At 43.5% G+C, this 21,134-nt stretch overlaps 1 protein-coding gene across 3 annotated transcripts in view; it reads left to right on the top strand.

Moving 5' to 3' along the window:
• The window catches only part of UPRT (uracil phosphoribosyltransferase homolog), an 88,366-nt gene that overhangs the window by 7,698 nt on the left and 59,534 nt on the right, over positions 1-21,134 (top strand). For 2 of the 3 annotated variants that reach the window (XR_012850339.1, XM_075835716.1), the window contains exons 2-6: positions 429-471; positions 7,763-7,832; positions 9,072-9,134; positions 10,582-10,743; positions 19,498-19,596. Coding sequence is in view for 2 of the 3 variants with exons in the window: in XM_075835716.1 (XP_075691831.1) it covers positions 429-471; positions 7,763-7,832; positions 9,072-9,134; positions 10,582-10,743; positions 19,498-19,596 (437 nt within the window). In the remaining variant the exon portion in view is untranslated. Of the gene's footprint in view, positions 1-428; positions 472-7,762; positions 7,833-9,071; positions 9,135-10,581; positions 10,744-19,497; positions 19,597-19,976; positions 20,454-21,134 lie in introns of those variants that run through there. The other variant, XM_075835715.1, reaches the window with a different exon arrangement.

The following is a 21,134-nucleotide window of genomic DNA, read 5'->3' as shown; positions in this document are numbered from 1 at the left end:
TGAGCGGCAGTTCAGGCACTGAGGACAGAACATGGGGGTGTTTTGCAGTGCGCCCGCCATGTTCTGTCTTCAGTGCCGCCGCTCATTAGTGCAGCGCTGGCCGCATCGCATCATCCTGACCCCGCAAACTTATCATGACTCAGGAGCGGGGCTGTGGCTGAATTACACAGCCGCAGCCGCGCTCCCATACATTCATGTGTTACTATACTGAGCTGTGCGGCTGCGCAGCTCAGTATCGAAATACAGGAAATAGCGGTATCGAACCGTTTAGGGATGCACAGTATCGAAACAGTATCGAAGTTTCGATGCACCGTGCATCCCTACTATGGCGCTGTCTTTGCCTATGTGAGCACATACAATATTATTTTCCATTGAGTGCTTGATCTTGAGGCAATTGTATGTTACAAGTTCTTTCTTCTCCTTTACAGGACCACAAGTCGAGGAGATTTTGTGTTTTCGGCAGATCGCTTGGTATGTATTAATGTTCGTTCCCAGACTTTTATTATTGTACTCTGAATACGAAGAACAGCATATGACCTCCATGGCATCATGTGGGACATGACTTTCTAGGCCTCTTCAGGAATCTTCACACTTTCAGGAGATGTTACGAGAAAACTAACAGGGTTTATCGACAATTACCCCCAAATTTACCCGTAACATTAGACATTTGTAAAAGTCATGGTGATTATTTCCCGACTCGCTCATTGATAATGTTGGGAAGCGCCAGACTTGCTAGGTAGTGCCCAAATAGGTTCAGGCGACCAACTAGTGATGAGGTGACCACTGGATCTCTGTTCCCTTGTGGAATCCAATGTGAGCACGTTCTGTATTAAGAAGTGCTGCTAGTGGGTATTGCTTACACGACCCTTGCATTTTACAGAAGAGATGGCCACCATCACAGGAGCGAAGAGTATGAGGTAAGTAAAGTTTTTTTTGTTTTGTTATTTTAAAACACTGCAGCTTAAGATTTGGTAAAGGGGGAAAGTGGTTCCAAGAATTTTTTTTGTAGTTGCCCATAGCAACCAATCGGATTACCTCTCATTTTTCAAAGGCCCTTTAGAAAATGAAAGCAGCAACCTAATTGGTTGCCATAGACAACTGCTTTACTTTTCTTTTGCACCAGTTTTGATAAATCTTCCCCAGAGTATCTCATTTGTGGAGGATTTCGTTAAATATAAGTTCTTCACTCGTCGTCTTCTATCATCTTGTTAAATTCTATTAAGCTGCCATAGACAGGACTTTTTACCTAACATCCAAGCTGCGTTCTCATTTTCTTTACTAACTGGAAACATAGGGGCATAATACTTTATATGGAATGATTTCCCATGTAGAACACAGTTAGCGTATGTTCACGGCCTATTTTTGGCCGTTTTTCGGGCCATAAACGCCCGAAAAACGTCCGAAAAATCGGAAGCAGAACGCCCCCCAAACATCAGCCCATTGATTTTTAATGGGAAAAAAGGCGTTCTGTTCCGACGGACCGTTTTTTTACGTGACCGTTTTGAAAAACAACCGCGTAAAAAAACGGCCGCGAAAAAGAAGTGCAGGTCACTTCTTGGGCCATTTTTGGAGCCGTTTTTCATAGACTCTATAGAAAAACAGCTCCAAAAACGGCCGTGAAAATCGCAAGTTGCTCAAAAAACTTCTGAAAATCAGGAGCTGTTTTCACTCCGTATTTTCAGACGTTTTTGATTTTGCCTGTGAACATACCCTTACACTGTTGCAAATGTCGCTCATGTACATTGCTGCACGTGTGTGATTTGTCTGATATCTAATGTAATAGCCAATCACAGCCTTCAGTAATAATGATAAAAATTGGACCGAGAAAACAAATTTCCAGTGGTTGGAGCCCATCATTTCAGCAGCATAGACAGAACTGTAAGGCTATGTTCACACGGAGTATTTTGGGGGAGGAATATCTGCCTCAAAATTCCGTTTGGAACTTTGAGGCAGATATTCCTCTCCCTGCACGCCGATTTTCGCGCCGTTTTTCGCCCGCGGCCATTGAGCGCCGCGGGCATAAAACAGCGAGAAGTACGCTTTCTCCTGCCTCCCATTGAAGTCAATGGGAGGTCAGAGGCGGAAGCGCCCGAAGATAGGGCATGTCGCTTCTTTTTCCCGCGAGGCAGTTTTGAAATCAATGGGAGGCGTTCTCGGGCCGTTTCTGCCAAGTTTTGCGACGCGGTTTCCGCGTCAAAAAACTCGGCAAAATACCCCGTGTGAACATAGCCTTAAGCCTCATGCACACTTCAGTTTTTTCCTTCAGGGTGCTATCCGTTTTTGTCACTGATAGCACCCTGACCCCATTAATTTCAATGGGGCCATGCGCACTTCAGTTTTTTTGACGGTCAGTTGCTCCGTTCCGTTCCAAAGTAGAGCGTGTCCTACTTTGGTCTGAGAATCCGTGACCGTGAGGCCCATGCAAGTCAATGGGGCCGTCAAAAAAACTGAAGGCACACGGAAGGCATCCGTGTGCCGTCCGTGTGTGACGGACCCGTTGCCTAGCAACCGCCGGGTGGGCAGAAAAACATTAGAAAAATATGACACTAATCGGCAGCCACTTGTCTCTATCAATAACTGATAGAGAAAAGAGGCTGCTGATTAAAAATAAAATAAAAAGCATTTCATACGTACCCGGTCGTTGTCTTGGTGACGAGTCCCTCTTCTTCCTCCAGTCCGACCTTCTTTTGTGACGCGGCAGCCTGTGATTGGCTGCTGAGGCCACGGCAGCCTGTGATTGGCTGCCGAGGCCGCAGCAGCCTGTGATTGGCTGCAGCGGCGACATGGATTGAACGTCATCGCTGGAGGCCGGACAGGAGGAATGTAAGTATGAACTTATTTTTTTTATTACATTAAAATTGTATTTTCCGCGCGCCGAGCATGGTACTGTCACCCTGGACAGTACCATGCTCGGCGCACGGAAACGGAAACACGGAGTGCACACGGGAGTGCACACGGACACCACACGGCCGCTAAAACGGGTTCACGGACCCGTCAAAAGCGGCCGTGAAAACGGTGACGTAAGTGTGCACGAGGCCTTAGGCCTCATGCACACTTCAGTTTTTTCCTTCAGGGTGCTATCCATTTTTGTCACTGATCGCACCCTGAACCCATTCATTTCTAGGGATGTCACGATACCAGAATTTGGACTTCGATACCGATACTTCGTTTAGTATTGCGATTTCGATACCAATTTCGATACTTTTGGCAACAGTAATAAAAAAAAAATTCTTCCGTTTTCTGAGGTGAGGCGCGTGGTGTGATGATGAATTTTGAACGCGCCTCAAATTAATAGTAATTAATCCCATCATGTTTCTCAGTCATAATGGGTTAATGTGCGAGGTACATGATGGGGTTAAAGAGGCTCTGTCACCAGATTTTGCAACCCCTATCTGCTATTGCAGCAGATAGGCGCTGCAATGTAGATTACAGTAACGTTTTTATTTTTAAGTTATGACCATTTTTGTATTTATGCAAATGAGGCTTGCAAAAGTCCAACTGGGCGTGTATTATGTGCGTACATCAGGGCGTTTTTACTTCTTTTACTAGCTGGGCGTTCTGACGAGAAGTATCGTCCACTTCTCTTCAGAACGCCCAGCTTCTGGCAGATCACGCTGTGACGTCACTTCCCCAGGTCCTGCATCGTGTCAGACGAGCGAGGACACATCGGCACCAGAGGCTACAGTTGATTCTGCAGCAGCATCAGCGTTTGCAGGTAAGTAGCTACATCGACTTACCTGCAAACGCCGATGCTGCTGCAGAATCATCTGTAGCCTCTGGTGCCGATGTGTCCTCGCTCGTCCGACACGATGCAGGACCTGTGAGTGACGTCACAGCGTGATCTCTCGAGAAGTGTCTGCACTGCCAGAAGCTGGGCGTTCTGAAGAGAAGTGGATGATGCTTCTCGTCAGAACGCCCAGCTAGTAAAAGTAGTAAAAACGCCCCGATGTACGCACATAATACACGCCCACTTGGACTTTTACTTTTAAACACACCCACTTGGACTTTTGCAAGCCTCATTTGCATAAATACAAAAATGGTCATAACTTGGCCAAAAATGCTTGTTTTTAAAAAATAAAAACGTTACTGTAATCTACATTGCAGCGCCTATCTGCTGCAATAGCAGATAGGGGTTGCAAAATCTGGTGACCGAGCCTCTTTAATTACTATTAATGTGAGGAACATGGAGGTTAAATTCATCGCACCTCGTGCCCCACATTAATAAGTGAATAAAAGCCGTGTTTATTTCATTTTTTTACAGCGTACTCATCATAAATGATGCAAAAAAATTGTTGTGCGCGCCATTACTGAATGTGTTTTTTTTTAAATTTAACAATACTTTGTTTTTACTTTATTTTTAAACTTTAATGTACTGACATATATCAGATATGTGCCAGTACATTAGCCTGTGGACAGATAGCACACAGGCAGTTGTTAGGACATACTTGGGTATGTCCTAACAACATGAAATATGGTAAGACAGCCCTGGGGTCCGTCAATAGATCCTGGGCTGTCTGCCCATATATGGTATGGCCCTCGGACGCGTCACAGGAATTCCCTGTGATGCGATCCAGGGGCATCCCCCCTGCTCATTTTCTCCTGAATGCTGCAGTCCGCTGTGATCGCAGCATTCAGGGGAATAACGGCGGAGATGAGAGGTTTCTCAGATCTCCGACGTTATAGAGCAGGGCTGCGGCTGTGCAATACAGTCATTGCCCCGCTCCTGACAGGAAGTGCGCGCGCGGTCAGCATGAGGTGATGCGGCCGGCGCTGCACTAATGAGCGGCAGTTCAGGCACTGAGGACAGAACACGGGGGTGTTTTGCAGTGCGCCCGCCATGTTCTGTCTAAAGTGCCGCCGCTCATTAGTGCAGCGCCGGCCGCATCACATCATCCTGACCCCGCGAACTTATCATGACTCAGGAGCGGGGCTGTGGCTGAATTACACAGCCGCGCTCCCATACATTCATGTATTACTATACTGAGCTGTGCGGCTGCGCAGCTCAGTATCGAAATACAGGAAATAGCGGTATCGAACCGTTTAGGGATGCAGAGTATCGAAACAGTATCGAAGTTTCGGTGCACCGTGCATCCCTATTCATTTTAATGGCCCCATGCACACTTCCGTTATTTAAACGGATCCGTTGTTCTGTTCCGTGCAAAGTAGAGCATGTCCTACTTTGCTCAGTGATTCAGTGACCGTGTGGCCCATAGAAGTCAATGGGTCAGTGATAAAAACGGATGGCACACAGAAGGCTTCCGTGTGCCGTCCGTTTTTGACGGATCCGTTGCCATAGCAACGGCTGGGTGAGCAAAAGTTCACAGACTACAGTAAACATTCATTCCTGAAGATATATATTTCACTCCAAACACCCAAAAAACCAAAGTAAGCCAAGCAGAGTAATCTCAAACTGTTCTCTATGCTCTGAAAGCTGCAGAAAACAGCACCAAAAACTTCTTGTAAACGTTCTATGGGTGTTTCCTGGGACATGTGACAAGTTCAAATGAAGTTCACATCCGTTTTTTAAACGGAAAAACGGAAGCAAAACGTCCGTGTAAAACGGAAACACGGAACGGAAACAAAAACGGACACACGGATCCGTCAAAAACGGCCGAGAAAACGGTGATGGAAGTGTGCATGAGGCCTTATCTTTAGGCTGCAATCACACATGCAGTTTTTGGAGACAACTCTTGAATCCACACCTGGCTTTGGCACAAAAAACTGCATGTGTGATTTCACTTGTGGTCGGGTCATTACTGAATATCGTCATCTATGGCCGCCCTTTGATATACAGTACTGTGCAAAAGTTTTAGGCAGTTGTGGAAAAATACTGCAAAGTAAGAATGCTTTCACAAATAGAAGTGTCAATAGTTTTTTTTTTTTTATCCATTAACAAAATGCAAAGTGAATGAACAGAAGAGATATCAAATTAATATTTGGTGTGACCACCGTTTGCTTTCAAAACAGCATCAATTCCTCTAGGTGCACTTGACACAGTTTTTGAGGGAACTCGGTAGGGAGGTTGTTCCAAACATCTACGAGCACTAACCACAGATCTTCTGTCCATGTAGACTTCCTCAAATTCTTCTGTCTCTTTATGTAATCCCAGACAGACTCGATCATGTTGAGATCAGGGCTCTGTGGGGGCCATATCATCACTTCCAGGGCTCTTTGCTCTTCTTTACGCTGAAGATAGTTCCTAATGACCTTAGCTGTATGTTTGGGGTTGTTGTCCTGCTGCAGGATACATTTGGAGCCAGACGCCTCCCTGATGGTATTGCATGATGGATAAGTATCTGCCTGTATTTTTCAGCATGGAGGACACCATTAATCCTGACCAAATCCCCAACTCCATTTAATGAAATGCAGCCCCAAACTTGCAAGGAACCTCCACCATTCTTCACTGTTGCCTGCAGACTCATTATTGTACCGCTCTCCAGCGTACAAACTGCCTTCTGTTATAGCCAAATATTTCACATTTTGACTCATCAGTCCAGAGCACCTGCTGCCATTTTTCTGGACCCCAGTTCCTATATTTTCGTGCAAGGTTAAGTCACTTGGCCTTGTGTCCACGTGGAAGGTATAGATTTTTGGTCGCACTTCTTCGAACACTAGATGGGTGTACTTGGGTCCCACTGGTTTCTGCCAGTTCTGAGCAGATGGCACTGCTGGACATCTTCTGATTTCAAAGGGAAGTAAGCATGATGTGTCTGATCTGCTGCACTAAGTTTCTTTGGCTGACCACTGCGTCTACGGTGCTGGCTGTCTTGCTGATGTGCTCAGTCTTGCTATGGTGGATGTGTGACATGAAGCGGTCTTCCACAACCTCAGTTAATGATTGTAATGATGATCATTATCACCTGTTTGGTATAATTGGTTAATCGTACACATGACTATAATCCTACAAAATCCATGACTTTGTGCAAGTGTATCTAGAAGAGTTGATGCTGTTTTGAAGACAAAGGGTGGTCGTACCAAATATTGATTTGATTTAGATTTCTCTTCTGTTCATTCACATTGTATTTTGTTAATTGATGATAATTTAACACTTCCATTTTTTAAAGCATTCTTACATTGCAGCATCTTTAAACAACTGCCTAAAATTTTTGCACGGTACTTACTGTATGTATATTTTATTATTTTGGGAAAGGCAGGGTGACAATCAATATGGCGTCCAACACCGCTTTACCAGGATCCTGAGTGGTAAATCGGCCTTCTTATTCAGCAGTATATCCTCCACTCCTATATTTATACTTTCCTAGGCAAAAAAAGATTGATCAAATGCCTAGGTTTTCAATCTGTGGTATGGGTACCGCAGGGGGTACATGCTATGTCTCTAGGGCTACTCAACATGTTCTCATGCTGTTTTTTCTAATAGGCAGTGCAGTGTACGATCATATCCGTGAGATACTTTGATATTTGTTTGAGTAGGGAGTACTTGGCTCAGGAACGTTAATAAACACTTATCTAATGTATACTGCCCATTAGATCACTATTACTATTGACCTGCCTATAGAGCAGTGGTGGGCAACTGCTGGTCCCGAGGCCTTTGGGTGCTCTTGCTGCAGCCCCTGGCTTCTTTTTTCAGTGTGTACAGTACATGTCTACAAGCATGGTACACAGGACAGCAAGATTCACACATGGAGCGGTTTACTGTCTATGTACTATAATATATATTCTTCATATCCCACTCTCCAAAATCAGTGGGAAAACCTGACATGGTTATCGTGGCCGATATTTCATTATTGCTTTATGCCTGCAGATACGGCTGGTGGTTGAAGAAGGTCTAAATCAGCTGCCATATACAGAATGTACTGTTACAACACCTACTGGTAAGTCTGTCATGGTTCACCTATTCATCAGCAGTCACTTAAAGGGGTTTTGCAGCGCCTCTGTCTTCCGCCCGATCGGTCATCGGCATGGAGAGTCACTACTGCGCAGTACAGCAGTCGCGCCAACCATCCGATGCCTGGCAGCTATAGTGCGCATGTCTTATTAATTACCTTAGATTATGGCACGTGCGAGATAACTTTGGCCATTGGAAGGTTGACCTGGCAACTGTGCCCCATGGCGTGCAGCATTGTCCCTCCATTCCCGATGACAGATCGGGCGGAAGCGAGAGAGGAGCTGCGCAATCATTTTAACAACTGCACACACCAATCATGTGATACCTCTCGGCCAATTATTTAAGAGGAATGAGCTGCTTTACATACAGACGTGTCCTTCGTGATATTTGAACCCGACGCATCCCTAGATGTATGGTGCATGATGTTAAAAATGTCAAAATAAACGTATGCATCCGGCTGATGCCATCAGTCAGCAATTTGTAGACTCCCATGTAAAAAATAAGTGTATATATTTTACTGGATGGCACGAGATTGTATTGGATTGGTATCATGACAAATTGTATAACTTAATGGGGTTATCCAGGACTTTTCAAAATCGTCAGTAGGGGAGGAGATGGTGTAAAACAAAAATAATACAAAAAAACAGGTTACTCACTGCCTGAAGTGCTCCTCGCTCCGTACGTGGTAGCATCACCACTGAGGCCATCGATTGGCTGCAGCAGCACCTGACCGATAAACGGCACGACTGCTGCAGGAGCTTTTGGACTCGTGGAGAACGGGGTCTCGGTACTGGAGTTGGGGGCCCTTTAGGAGGTGAGTATCTGCTACTTTATTATATTCTGCCATCTCTTGCCCTGCTGCAGATTGCAAAAAGTCCCCATAACTCCTGTAATTCAATTCAAGAAAAGTTGAAACCTCTATTCCTGTGGTCCCCTTATCAGAAATGTTACTGTGTGTGTGTGTGTGTGTGTGTATATATATATATATTCACGCTGATAACTTACACATTACACTTGTATGAATCACAGTAATTCCGTTAAAGATTACTACAGTCAACTCCTCCCTAGCCTGAAATGGCTGCTTACAGGGAACAATAGATTGTATTCAACAGCTCCGATAATGTAGCGAGGTAGACTTTTTAGATTTTGTGTCCCTTTATTAAAAGGTCAGCATACACTAAAGCTACAAAAAAAATAATCATCTTTTTTTTGTTTTGTTTCCTAGGTTACAAGTATGAGGGGGTGAAGTTTGAGAAAGGGAACTGTGGAGTGAGCATTATGAGAAGTGGTAAGTAATCACACACAGGCCGCTCATGTAGTATCAGAATGTGACGCTATGTAGGGGCGAGGGCAGAATGTGCACCTATAGAGCCGAGAGGAAAGTGTTATTAGGAAGGAACAATATTCCTCTAAGGATTGATCAGAAAGTTAAAGGACGTTCCCCATGTGAATACGTCTGTCCTGATCTGAAGTAGTGCACAGGCCCTGAGACGCGTTATCTGTGGACCTTCTAAATAAACTACTGGTATTATTACTTTATCATTCCATTCTCTGGATGTGACATGTAAAAGGGGGTAGCGCATTCTCCTGAGGTTCTATCCTGCTTCAGATCTAGAACACCTTCTTTATATTGCAAGTTCCCTGGGGACAAGCTGCCCACAGATGTGGTTGGGGGAACTGCAAATTCAATGCTTCAGGTAGCCTGCAGTCAAAATTAGCACTAGATGGTGCCAATGGAAATGTGTGGGTTTCAGTGGTTCTCCAGAGTAAAGAAGCATGTTTTATTTTACTTTCTGCCCTACCCAATAGGTTGGGGGGGTCTCTAATTCTCTTATCTCAAAATTCCTTGATGTGGAATTTTAAGGCCCTGTGCACATGGGCCGTAAAAGCTGCAGATTTCTGCAGAGAAAATCAGATTACAGTCCCAGACATTTTTAAATTCACAGCATGCTTATACTATTACGTATGTTCGCAGCGGATCTCACCCTGTTTAATGTAAAAGGGGTTGCAGAAATGCTGCAACAGATTTGCTATGTGTGTGGGTATGCAAAGAGGTTTTCTAGACAAACACCCGTCAGATGAGACTGTTAGACTAAGGCTATGTTCACACCTGCGCTCATCATTCCGTTATTCTGCTCCGTCAGTGGGATGTCCGTGGTTTAACTGGAAACCATAGTGCAGCATTCTGTGCTATTGTTTCCGTTATTTTTGGCAGAATCTGCGACCAAGGCCCATAACGGAGCCTATGATGCAGGTGTGAACTAGGCCTAATGAGGTTGTGAAAAAAAAAAAGGTATAAAGTGTAAGGCCTTGTCCACATCTGCGTCGGGGGCTCCGTTAGGCTATTGTTTCCAGTAAAATCAGACAAACCCACGGAATCCATTAAAGTCAATGGGTTCCGTCGGCTGCCACTGGTGTCTGTGGTGCAACAGAATCATTCACTTCCGGTTTTCCCTTGTTCTGCTCCTTTGACAGAGCAGAACAATGGAAAGATCCGACGCAGATGTGTGTGATACTTGTTTTTGCCACAAGCCTTGCTCAGTCTCAGGAGACTATTGTAGAGGGTATAATGGCTGCTATATAAAACACCGGCGAGTCTTCAGAGACATTTTATTAATTTGTGCTCCTGGTTGTGAAAGCAAAGTGCTGTTTGCATGCAGAGTTCTGTGTACCTGTCCGTTTTTATGTCATAGTAGCACAGATACCAGCACACTGCTAATCCTTCTCTCGTTCAGGTGAGGCCATGGAACAAGGTCTACGTGACTGCTGCCGTTCAATCCGAATCGGAAAGATTTTGATCCAAAGCGATGAAGAAACGCAACGTGCCAAAGTTTACTACGCTAAATTCCCACCAGACATTTATAGGAGGAAGGTGTTGCTGATGTACCCTATACTAAGTGAGTGACCCTATTAAAAACAACATAGCTATTTTTATTTCGTTTTATATTTTAGCAGATATCACTGAATTCAAACTATTACATATATACCCAGTTTTTGCACAGGTTGGGGTCCATCTACCATCCCCTCCAACCTTTACCTAACAGGGGCTTAGTAATGGGGAAATGTTAGGTGTCGTGTCATGATCTGTCCTGTCCCTTGTATAAATAAATTCACCCTATTAAATGGGGTTTTCCAGTTTTATGTAAAAAATAAGTATTAAAAATGCATTATCGCACTCCAAACAAAACTTACTGATCGGATAATTGACTTCCTTTGCTGTCAGTGAATGAGAACACTATTGTTTACATTCAGAGGCTGTAAGCCTGTATATAGCTATTGCTGCTCTCAGCTGATAAGTGGATACAATTGTATCCAGTCTAGTGGTCGTGCTGAAGACGGGCTCAGTAATGTCTATGACCTTGTCTTCATCTAAGGGTATGTGCACACGACCTCTTTTCAGACGTAATGGAGGCGTTTTACGCCTCGAATTATGCCTGAAAAGACGGCTCCAATACGTCGGCAAACATCTGCCCATTGCCTGCAATGGGTCTTACGATGTTCTGTGCAGACGAGCTGTTATTTTACGCGTCGCTGTCAAAATACGGAGCGTAAAATGACGGCTCGTCAAAAGAAGTGCAGGACACTTCTTGGGACGTTTTTGGAGCCGTTTTCTCATAGACTCTATCAAAAACGGCCGTAAAAACGCCACGAAATACGCTAGTTGCTCAAAAAACGTCTGAAAGTCAGGGGCTGTTTTCCCTTGAAAACAGCTCTGTATTTTGAGAAGTTTTTGACTCTGCGTGTGAACATACCCTAACAGTCTCGCTGCGAAGAGCTCAAGTGATCCCATAACAGCCGAAGGAGCACAGCATTCAGCTGAGTGCTTCTGCACATTCATTTTAGCGACCGGTGGAGTTCTCAGCATCTGGATTGCCATTGGTCAAATCTTCTGACATGTCACTATGACGTCAAAAGTTTTATGAAACGGCAGTTACTCTTTAATTTAAAAGTACTTGGAATAATGGGGCTTGTTCACATATGACGGAATTGCTGCAGATTTTCGGGTACAAATCTTCAGTGGGTTACAATATCAGCAAAGTGGGTTGGATTATCTGCACCAAAATCCACACATTTAGGCCCCATGCACACGACCGTAAAAACTCCCGTAATTACGGGCCCATAGACTTCTATTGGCCACGGGTACCTCCCCGTATGCTTACAGGAAGGTGCCCGTGCCGTTGAAAAAGATAGAACATGTCCTATTTCAGGCCGTAATTACGGCACCGGCAGGCCCATTGAAGTCTATGGGGCTCCCGTAATTACGGGTGACTACGTGTGTACACCCGTAATTACGGGAGCGTTGATAGGCGACGTCAGTAAATAGTCACTGTCCAGGGTGCTGAAAGAGTTAAACAATCGGCAGTAACTGGTTTCAGCACCCTGGACAGTGGCTACTGATCACAATATAGATAAAGCTGTAAAAAAAACCAAAAAAAAACGTTCATACTTACCCAGAACTCCTTGCTTCTTTCTCCAGTCCGGCCTCCTGGGATGACGTTACAGCCCATGTGACCGCTGCAGCCAATCACTGGCTGCAGCGGTCACATGGACTGCTGCGTCATCCAGGGAGGTTGGCCTGGATGTTGAAAGAGGGACGCGTCACCAAGACAACGGCCCGGTAAGTATGAATTTATTTTACTTTTATTACGGAAAGGGCTGTCCCTTCTCTCTATCCTGCACTGATAGAGGACTGCCGATTACTGCAGTGCAATTTTGCAGCCAAAAACGTGCCCGTAAATACGGGTGGAATAAGGGTGACACCGGACCCGTATTTACGGGCACGGGTCCATAAATACTGGTGCAATACGGGTCGAATACGTGTGACCAAGGACCCGTATTTACGGGTGGACAAAAATACGGTTGTGTGCATGAGGCCTAAATGCGGCTTTGCCACTATGGTTTTCCCTACAAACATTTTCTGTGTGAACTTACCCTATTAGTGGACAGCAAGTTGAATTGCAGCAACTAGTCTTAGGCTGGGTTCACACTACCTATTTTCAGACGTAAACGTGGCGTATTATGCCTCTTTTTACGTCTGAAAATAGGGCTCCAATACGTTGGCAAACATCTGTCCATTCATTTGAATGGGTTTGCCGACGTACTGTGCAGACGACCTGTCATTTACGCGTCGTCGTTTGACAGCTGTCAAACGACCGACGCGTAAAATGACTGCCTCGGCAAAGAAGTGCAGGACACTTCTTTGCAACGTAATTTGAGCCGTTCTTCATTGAAGTCAATGAAGAGCAGCTCAAGATTTACGAGCGTCATAGACGCCTCGCATAATGCGAGGAGGAGCTTTTACGTCTGAAACGAGGCAGCTGTTTTCTCCTGAAAACAGTCTGTCTTTTCAGACATAAAAGCCACATCTCGTGTGCACATACCCTTAGGCAGCTGCTGCCAGGGCAAAGAAATTATGGGATTTATCAAAAGGGGTAGTTCTATCTCTGTACAAATCACTAGGTTAGACCACATGTGGCATATTGTGCAGTTTTGGGCACCAGAGTACAATACAGACAGTGTGGTTGCCTAAACCTGCTCCACTAAAAGAATGAGTGGAGTGCAGTACTTGGATTATTGAAATTGGAGTTTAGTTTGTTTTAGTCTTGTTGGGGGAGCGGCAACACAATAAAGAAAAGATTGCTTACTGGTGACTTAACCCCTTCCCTCTTTAGCCACTTTTGACCTTCCTGACAGAGCCTCATTTTTCAAATCTGACATGTTTCACTTTATGTGGTAATAACGTCAAAATGCTTTCACCTATCCGGGCGATTCTGAGATTGTTTTCTCGTGACACATTGGACTTTAAGATAGTGGTAAAATTTGCTCGATACATTCAGTATTTAATTGTGAAAAACACGAAAATATAGTGAAAAATTGCAAAAATTAGCATTTTTCTCAATTTAAATGTATCTGCTTGTAAGACAGGCAGTTATACCACACAAAATTGTTGCTAATTAACATCCCCCATATGTCTACTTTAGATTGGCATTGTTTTTTGAACATCCTTTTATTTTTCTATGACTTCACAAGGCTTAGAACTTTAGCAGCAATTTCTCACATTTTCAAGAAAATTTCAAAAGGCTATTTTTACAGGGGCCAGTTCAGATGTGAAGTGGTTTTGAGGGCCTTATATATTAGAAACCCCCAAAAAGTCACCCCATTTTAAAAACGTCACCCCTCAAAGTATTCAAAACAGCATTTAGAAAATGTCTTAACCCTTTACACATTTCACAGGAATTAAAGCAAAGTAGAGGTGAAATTTACAAATTTCATATTTTTTTGCAGAAATAAATTTTTAATACAATTTTTTTTATAACACAGAAGGTTTTACCAGAGAAATGCAACTCAATATTTGTTGCCCAGTTTCTGCAGTTTTAGGAAATATCCCACATGTGGCCGTAGCGTACTACTGGTCTGAAGCACCGGCCTCAGAAGCAAAGGAGCACCTAGTGGATTTTGGGGCCTTATTTTTGTTAGAATATATTTTAGGCACCATGTCAGGTTTGAAGGGCTCTTGCGGTGCCAAAACAGTGAAAATCCCCCAAAAGTGACCCCATCTGGGAAACTAGACACCTCAAGGAAATTATCTAGGGGTGTAGTGAGTATTTTGACCACACAGGTTTTTTACAGAAATTATTGGAAGTAGGCCGTGAAAATTAAAATCAACATTTCTTCAAAGAAAATGTAGGTTTAGCGATTTTTTTTTCTCATTTCCACAAGGACTAAAGGAGAAAAAGCACCGCAAAATTTGTAAAGCAATTTCTCCCAAGTAAAACAATACCCCACATGTGGTAATAAATGGATATTTGGACACACGGCAGTGCTCAGAATGGAAAGAGCACCGTTTGGCTTTTGGAGCTCAAATTTAGCAGGAATGGTTTGAGAGGCCGTGTCACATTTACAAAGCCCCTGAGGGGACAAAACAGTGGAAACCCCCCACAAGTGACCCCATTTCGGAAACTACACCCATTGAGGAAATTATCTAGGGGTATAGTGAGCGTTTTGACCCCACAGGTTTTTTGCATAAATTATTGGAAGTAGGCTGTGAAAATGATGATCTAAATTTTTTCAAAGAAAATGTAGGTTTAGCTAATTTATTCTCATTTCCACAAGGACTGAAGGAGAAAAAGCACAACAAAATTTGTAAAGCAATTTCTCCCGAGTAAAACAATACCCCACATGTGGTAATAAACGGCTGTTTGGACACACGGCGAGGCTGAGAAGGGAAAGAGCGCTATTTGGCTTTTGGAGTCCACATTTAGCAGGAATGGTTTGCGGAGGTCATGTCGCATTTACGAAGCCCCTGAGGGGACAAAACAGTGGAAACCCCCCACAAGTGACCCCATTTTGGAGACTACACCCATTGAGGAAATTATCTAGGGGTATAGTGAGCGATTTGACCCCACAGTTTTTTTGCAGAAAATATTGGAAGTAGGCCTTGAAAATAATAATCTACATTTTTTTAAAAAAAATCTAGGTTTAGCTAATTTTTTCTCATTTCCAGAAGGACTGAAGGAGAAAAAGCACCACAAAATTTGTAAAGCAATTTCTCCCGAGTAAAACAATACCCCACATGTGGTAATAAACGGCTGTTTGGACACACGGCGAGGCTGAGAAGGGAAAGAGCGATATTTGGCTTTTGGAGTCCACATTTAGCAGGAATGGTTTGCGGAGGTCATGTCGCATTTACGAAGCCCCTGAGGGGACAAAACAGTGGAAACCCCCCACAAGTGACCCCATTTTGGAGACTACACCCATTGAGGAAATTATCTAGGGGTATAGTGAGCGATTTGACCCCACAGTTTTTTTGCAGAAAATATTGGAAGTAGGCCCTGAAAATAATAATCTACATTTTTTCAAAAAAAATCTAGGTTTAGCTAATTTTTTCTCATTTCCAGAAGGACTGAAGGAGAAAAAGCACCACAAAATTTGTAAAGCAATTTCTCCCGAGTAAAACAATACCCCACATGTGGTAATAAACGGCTGTTTGGACACACGGCAGGGCTTAGAAGGGAAAGAGCACTATTTGGCTTCTTGAGATCACATTTAGCAGGAATGGTTTGCGGAGGCCAGGTCACATTTGCAAAGCCCCTGAGGGGACAAAACAATGAAAACGCCCAAAAAGGGACTCCATTTAGGAAACTACACCTCTTGAGGAATTCATCTAGGGGTGTAGTAAGCATTTTGACCCCACAGATGTTTCATAGAATTTATTAGAATTAGGCAGTGAAAATAAAAACAGTCCTTTTTCTTCAATAAGACGTAGCTTTAGCGCAAATTTTTTCATTTTCTCAACAAATAAAGGAAAAAAAGAACCCAAAATTTGTAAAGCAATTTCTCCCGAGTACGGCAATACCCCATATGTGGTCATAAACTGCTGTTTGGGCAAACGGCAGGGCTCAGAAGGAAAGGACCGCCATTTGGAGTGCAGATGTTGCTGGATTGGTTTCTGGGCGCCTGTGGGCCCAAAACAGTGGAAACCCCCCAGAAGTGACCCCATTTTGGAAACGACACCCCTCAATGCATTTACCAGGGGGTGTAGTAAGCATTTTAACCCTGCAGATGTTTTGTAGAAATTAGTGTTCACTCGATGTTGCAGAGTGAAAATTGGATTTTCTTCCATAGATATGCCAATATGTGGTGCCCGGCTTGTGCCACCATAACAAGACAGCCCTCTAATTATTATGCGGTGTTTCCCGGTTTTAGAAACACCCTACATGTGGCCCTAATCTTTTGCCTGGACATATGACAGGGCTCAGGAGTGAAGAGTACCATGCGGAGTGGAGGACTAATTTGGCGATTTACAAAGTATTGGTTCACAACTGCAGAGGCTCAGATGTGAAATAATAAAAAGAAACCCCTGAGAAGTGACCCCATTATGGAAACTGCACCCCTCAAGGCATTTATTAAGGGGTGTAGTGAGCATTTTCACCCCACAGGTCTTTTCCATAAATGAATGCACTGCGGATGGTGCAAATTAAAAATTTATATTTTTCCCTAGATATGCCATTCAGTGGCAAATATGTCATGCCAAGCTTATGACACTGGAGACACACACCCCAAAAATTGTTAAAAGGGTTCTCCCGGGTATGACGATGCCATATATGTTGAAGGAAACTGCTGTTTGGGCACGCTGTAGGGTTCAGAGCCGAGGGAGCACCATTTGGCTTTTGGAGAGCGGATTTTGCTTGGTACTAAATTTGTTTGAGTATTGCTGGTGTTTTATAATGTGGGGGTACATGTAAGCGGGGCGGAGTATATAAGGGGCATAGTCAGGTGGTATGAAAAAAATAAAATAATCCATAGATGTGTGTTACGCTGTGAAGCAATCCTTTCCGCACAGGCCAGTGTCGCACTGATAAATGGTGTCATTTCTTATCCCCCTTTTGGTCCACACTCCGCACCTTTTGTAGTTTGGGGAATTTTGCTGGGAAAGTGTTGTCCTGGTATAATACGGGCACCGGCGCTTCCAGCGGATATGTTTGGGCCCTCCCTTCCTGGTTCCCTAATTTTAGGTCCTTGATAAATCGCCTCTTGAAACTGAAGAAATGTTCCCCTCGGGCACAACTGCATATTTTTTTATTTCCTGACTTATTGGAGCCATAACTAATTTTATTTTTCATAGACGTAGCTGTATGAGGGCTGGTTTGTTGCGGGATGAGCTGTAGTTATTATTGGTACCATTTTGGGGTACATGTGACTTTTTGATCACCTTTTATCCTATTTTTTGGGATGCCAGGTAAAACAAAAAAATGCAATTCTGGCGCAGCTTTTTTCGTTTTTTTTATACAGCGTTCACCATGCGTTATAAATTACATGTTAACTTTATTCTGCGGGTCAGTACGATTCCGGCGATACCTAATTTATAGCACTTTTTTATGTTTTATAACTTTTTTCACAATAAAATTACTTTTGTGAAAAGAATGTATTTTTTTTCTGTCGCCAAGTTGTGAGAACCATAACGTTTTAATTTTTTTGTCGACGGAGGTGTATGAGGGCTTGTTTTTTGCAGGACGATCTATAGTTTTTATAGGTACCATTTTTGGATACATGCAACTTTTTGATCACTTTTTATTCTAATATTTGTAGGGCAAAGTGACTAAAAAACAAACTCTGGTAACGTTTTTTACGTTTTGTTTTACGCTGTTCACCGCGTGCAATAAATAATACAATATTTTGATACCTCAGGTCGTTACGGTCGTGGCGATACCAAATACATATGGTTTATTATTATTTTTCAATAATAAAGGACTTGATAAGAGTAAAAGGGGGATTGTGTTTTATTTGATTACTTGAAACTTTTATTGTTTTCAAACTTTTATTTTTTGCACTTTTTTATACTTTTTTTACACTTTTCTTCAAGTCCCACTAGGGGACTTGAAGGTCCAACGGTCAGATTTTTTTTTTTCTAATACATTGCACTACCTATGTAGTGCAATGTATTAGATCTGTCAGTCATTCACTGACAGCAAGCCGATTAGGCTTCGCCTCCCGGCGGGGCCTAAATCGGCTTCCGTAATGGCAGAGCAGGAGACCATTGTGTCTCCTGTTGCCATAACAGCAGTCGCCAGTCCCGATTGCCTGTCAGGGCTGGCGATCTGCTAGTAACCGCTACGATGCAGCAATCGCTTTCGATTGCTGCATCGAAGGGGTTAATGGCAGGGATCGGAGCTAGCTCCGGTTCCTGCCGTTACAGGTGGATGTCAGCTGTACAGTACAGCTGACTTCCACCGCTGATGACGCCGGATCAGCTCCTGACCCGGCGCCATCTTGCCGGCAGCTACGGAAGCCGATCAGGCTCCGCCGCCGGGCGGATCTTGACCGGCTTCGGTGCTAGGCAGACCGGGAGGCCAGTATTAGGCCTCCGGTTGCCATTGCAGCCACCGGAACCCCGGCAATTTCATTGCTGGGGCTCCGATGAGCTGCAAACACCTTAAGTGCAGCGATCGCGTTTGAGCGCTGCACTTAAGGGGTTAATGGCGGGGATCGAAGCTAATTTCGGTCCCCGCCGTTACAGTCGGATGTCAGCTGTAAGATACAGCTGAGATCCGGTGATGATGGCACCGACTCAGCTTCTGAGCCGGTGCCAAACATTTGACGTACACGTACGGCATTTTGCGGGAAGTCAATGCTTTCCATGGCGTACATGTACGGCAAATGTCGGGAAGGGGTTAATAACTGTATAAATATATCAACGGTCAATACAGAGATCTCTCTAATGATCTATTTATACCCAGGACTGTAACTATAACAAGGGGGAATCCTCAACATCTAGAGGAAAGGTTTCTATACCGAAATAGGAGGGGATTCTTTACTGTAAGAGCAGTCAGCCTATGGGATTCCCTACCACAGGATAATAAAATCGTTGATTTATTCAAAGATTTTAAAAAGCAGTCTGTGTACTAGATTTCTGGAGATGGGTTGTCGATCCAGGGGGTCAGGAAGATTTTTCCTCCAAGATGTGAAAAATTGACTTCAACCTTGTGTGGGTTGTTTTGCCTTCCTCTGGATCAACAGCACAGCATAATAGGTTGAACTAGAACAACCTTACTACTAACATCTGACAGATTATTTTGGAGACTTTTTATTTGAATTATATAACATTACTTCCAAGTCCTACCAATCTTTTCTAACCATGTAATTCATTATAGGCACTGGAAATACAGTCATTGAAGCCGTAAAAGTTCTTATTGAACATGGTGTCCAGCCAGCTTGTATCATACTGCTCAGTCTCTTCTCTACTCCACATGGTGAGTGTTTAGCTACAGTATATGTGTCGGTTGTTTATGTTCAGTGTTTGCAGTATGGCTTTATTAAATAAATGCTTGTACCTACTGTTCAGCAGGATTTATAGAGCAACCCACCTCCGTTCTGGCTCAGAGGGGAGTCCCGACCAGGGGGACCCCTCCCTCTATGAGGTCCATATGCCTTGATAGGGCGTGTGGACAGGGGTATACGTCTTTAGTCGACAACCACTTTTCAAAGGAGTTAAGGTTAAAAAAAAAACTTGGCTCCTTTTATCCAGAAACCGCTCCAATCTTGTACGTCGTCTATATCTGGTATTGCCGCTCAGCCTCATTCATGTATTGTGATCACATACTGTATATTCCTTATGTAATCTTATTTACAGGTGCCATCTCCATAATCCAGGAGTTTCCAGACATAACCATTTTAACCACGGAGGTCCACCCGGTTGCTCCCACACACTTTGGACAGAAGTATTTTGGTACAGACTGACCATATGGATCCTCCCTGTGACAGGGAGGTTCTTCTAGACTGACTGTTGCCTCAAAGCCTTGCAGTGTCCTGGCTAATCTTCAGTGCCTTGCCACTTACTGCTTGGATGTGGCACTCAATTATGCAATCTTTTTACTGTACATGATTTTTCAAGCTTTTTCTTCGAACTTACCGCTTGGCCATCCACCACAGAACCTGAATGGTGTTTTTACTTGATGTTCATTGCTTACACACCTTCTCGAGTGTTCAATGCACATTCCATTGAAAAGCAGCTTATACCAGTGCGCTGAGGAGTTCACCGGCATCAAATACTATTTATTTATTTGTAATAATGTAACAAAAAAACTGAACAATAAATTTGGTGATATGATTCGTGGGTGTTTTTGATTTTTCTCGTTTAGCGTAAAAATACCATTTAATTCCAGACTACTATGAAAATTTAGAACAGCAATGAACATACTACCACTCTGTTATAAAGAATGACAAGTCCACAGTAAATATGAGCTGGAAGAGACCGTTTATTCCACAGAATTCAAGCATACCTATATATTTTTAGCATAAGTGAATATATTAAACTTTGTAATATGTTATTAGAGGAAGGTGGCATTTTCCTCACCTTCCAGCAGCCTGTAGTTCCACTGTCTCTTCCTGCACGCTCTCCTTCTTCATTGTGTTAAAACCTTAAAGGCTATGTACACCTTTTGAATGAGGTTTTTTTTTTTTTCTTTTTTTGTTTGTTTTTATCAAATTCATGCTTTTTGTGATTTTAAGCACTTTTTTTATTTGACTTTTATAAAGTGGTTTTTGATTTGACTTTTTATGATACAGCGCCTATGTATCTTGTTTAAATGGAAGCTCTACCACGCTCTCTCATGCAATACCATCGGTACAGCTGAACTTACGGCTCGGCTGAGAGCGGGTCCTGTGTCTCTCTGACACACAGGATCCACTTATAATGTGGTGACAGAGCCTCTTTAAGTGCCCTATCTCCTACATAATCTGATCGGCGCTGTAATGTAGAGAACAGCAGTGGTTTTTATTTTGAAAAACG

This window comes from Rhinoderma darwinii, chromosome 8 (assembly GCF_050947455.1).
Source record: "Rhinoderma darwinii isolate aRhiDar2 chromosome 8, aRhiDar2.hap1, whole genome shotgun sequence".
Lineage (NCBI taxonomy): Eukaryota > Metazoa > Chordata > Amphibia > Anura > Rhinodermatidae > Rhinoderma > Rhinoderma darwinii.
This window is presented reverse-complemented; position numbering and strand designations above follow the sequence as displayed.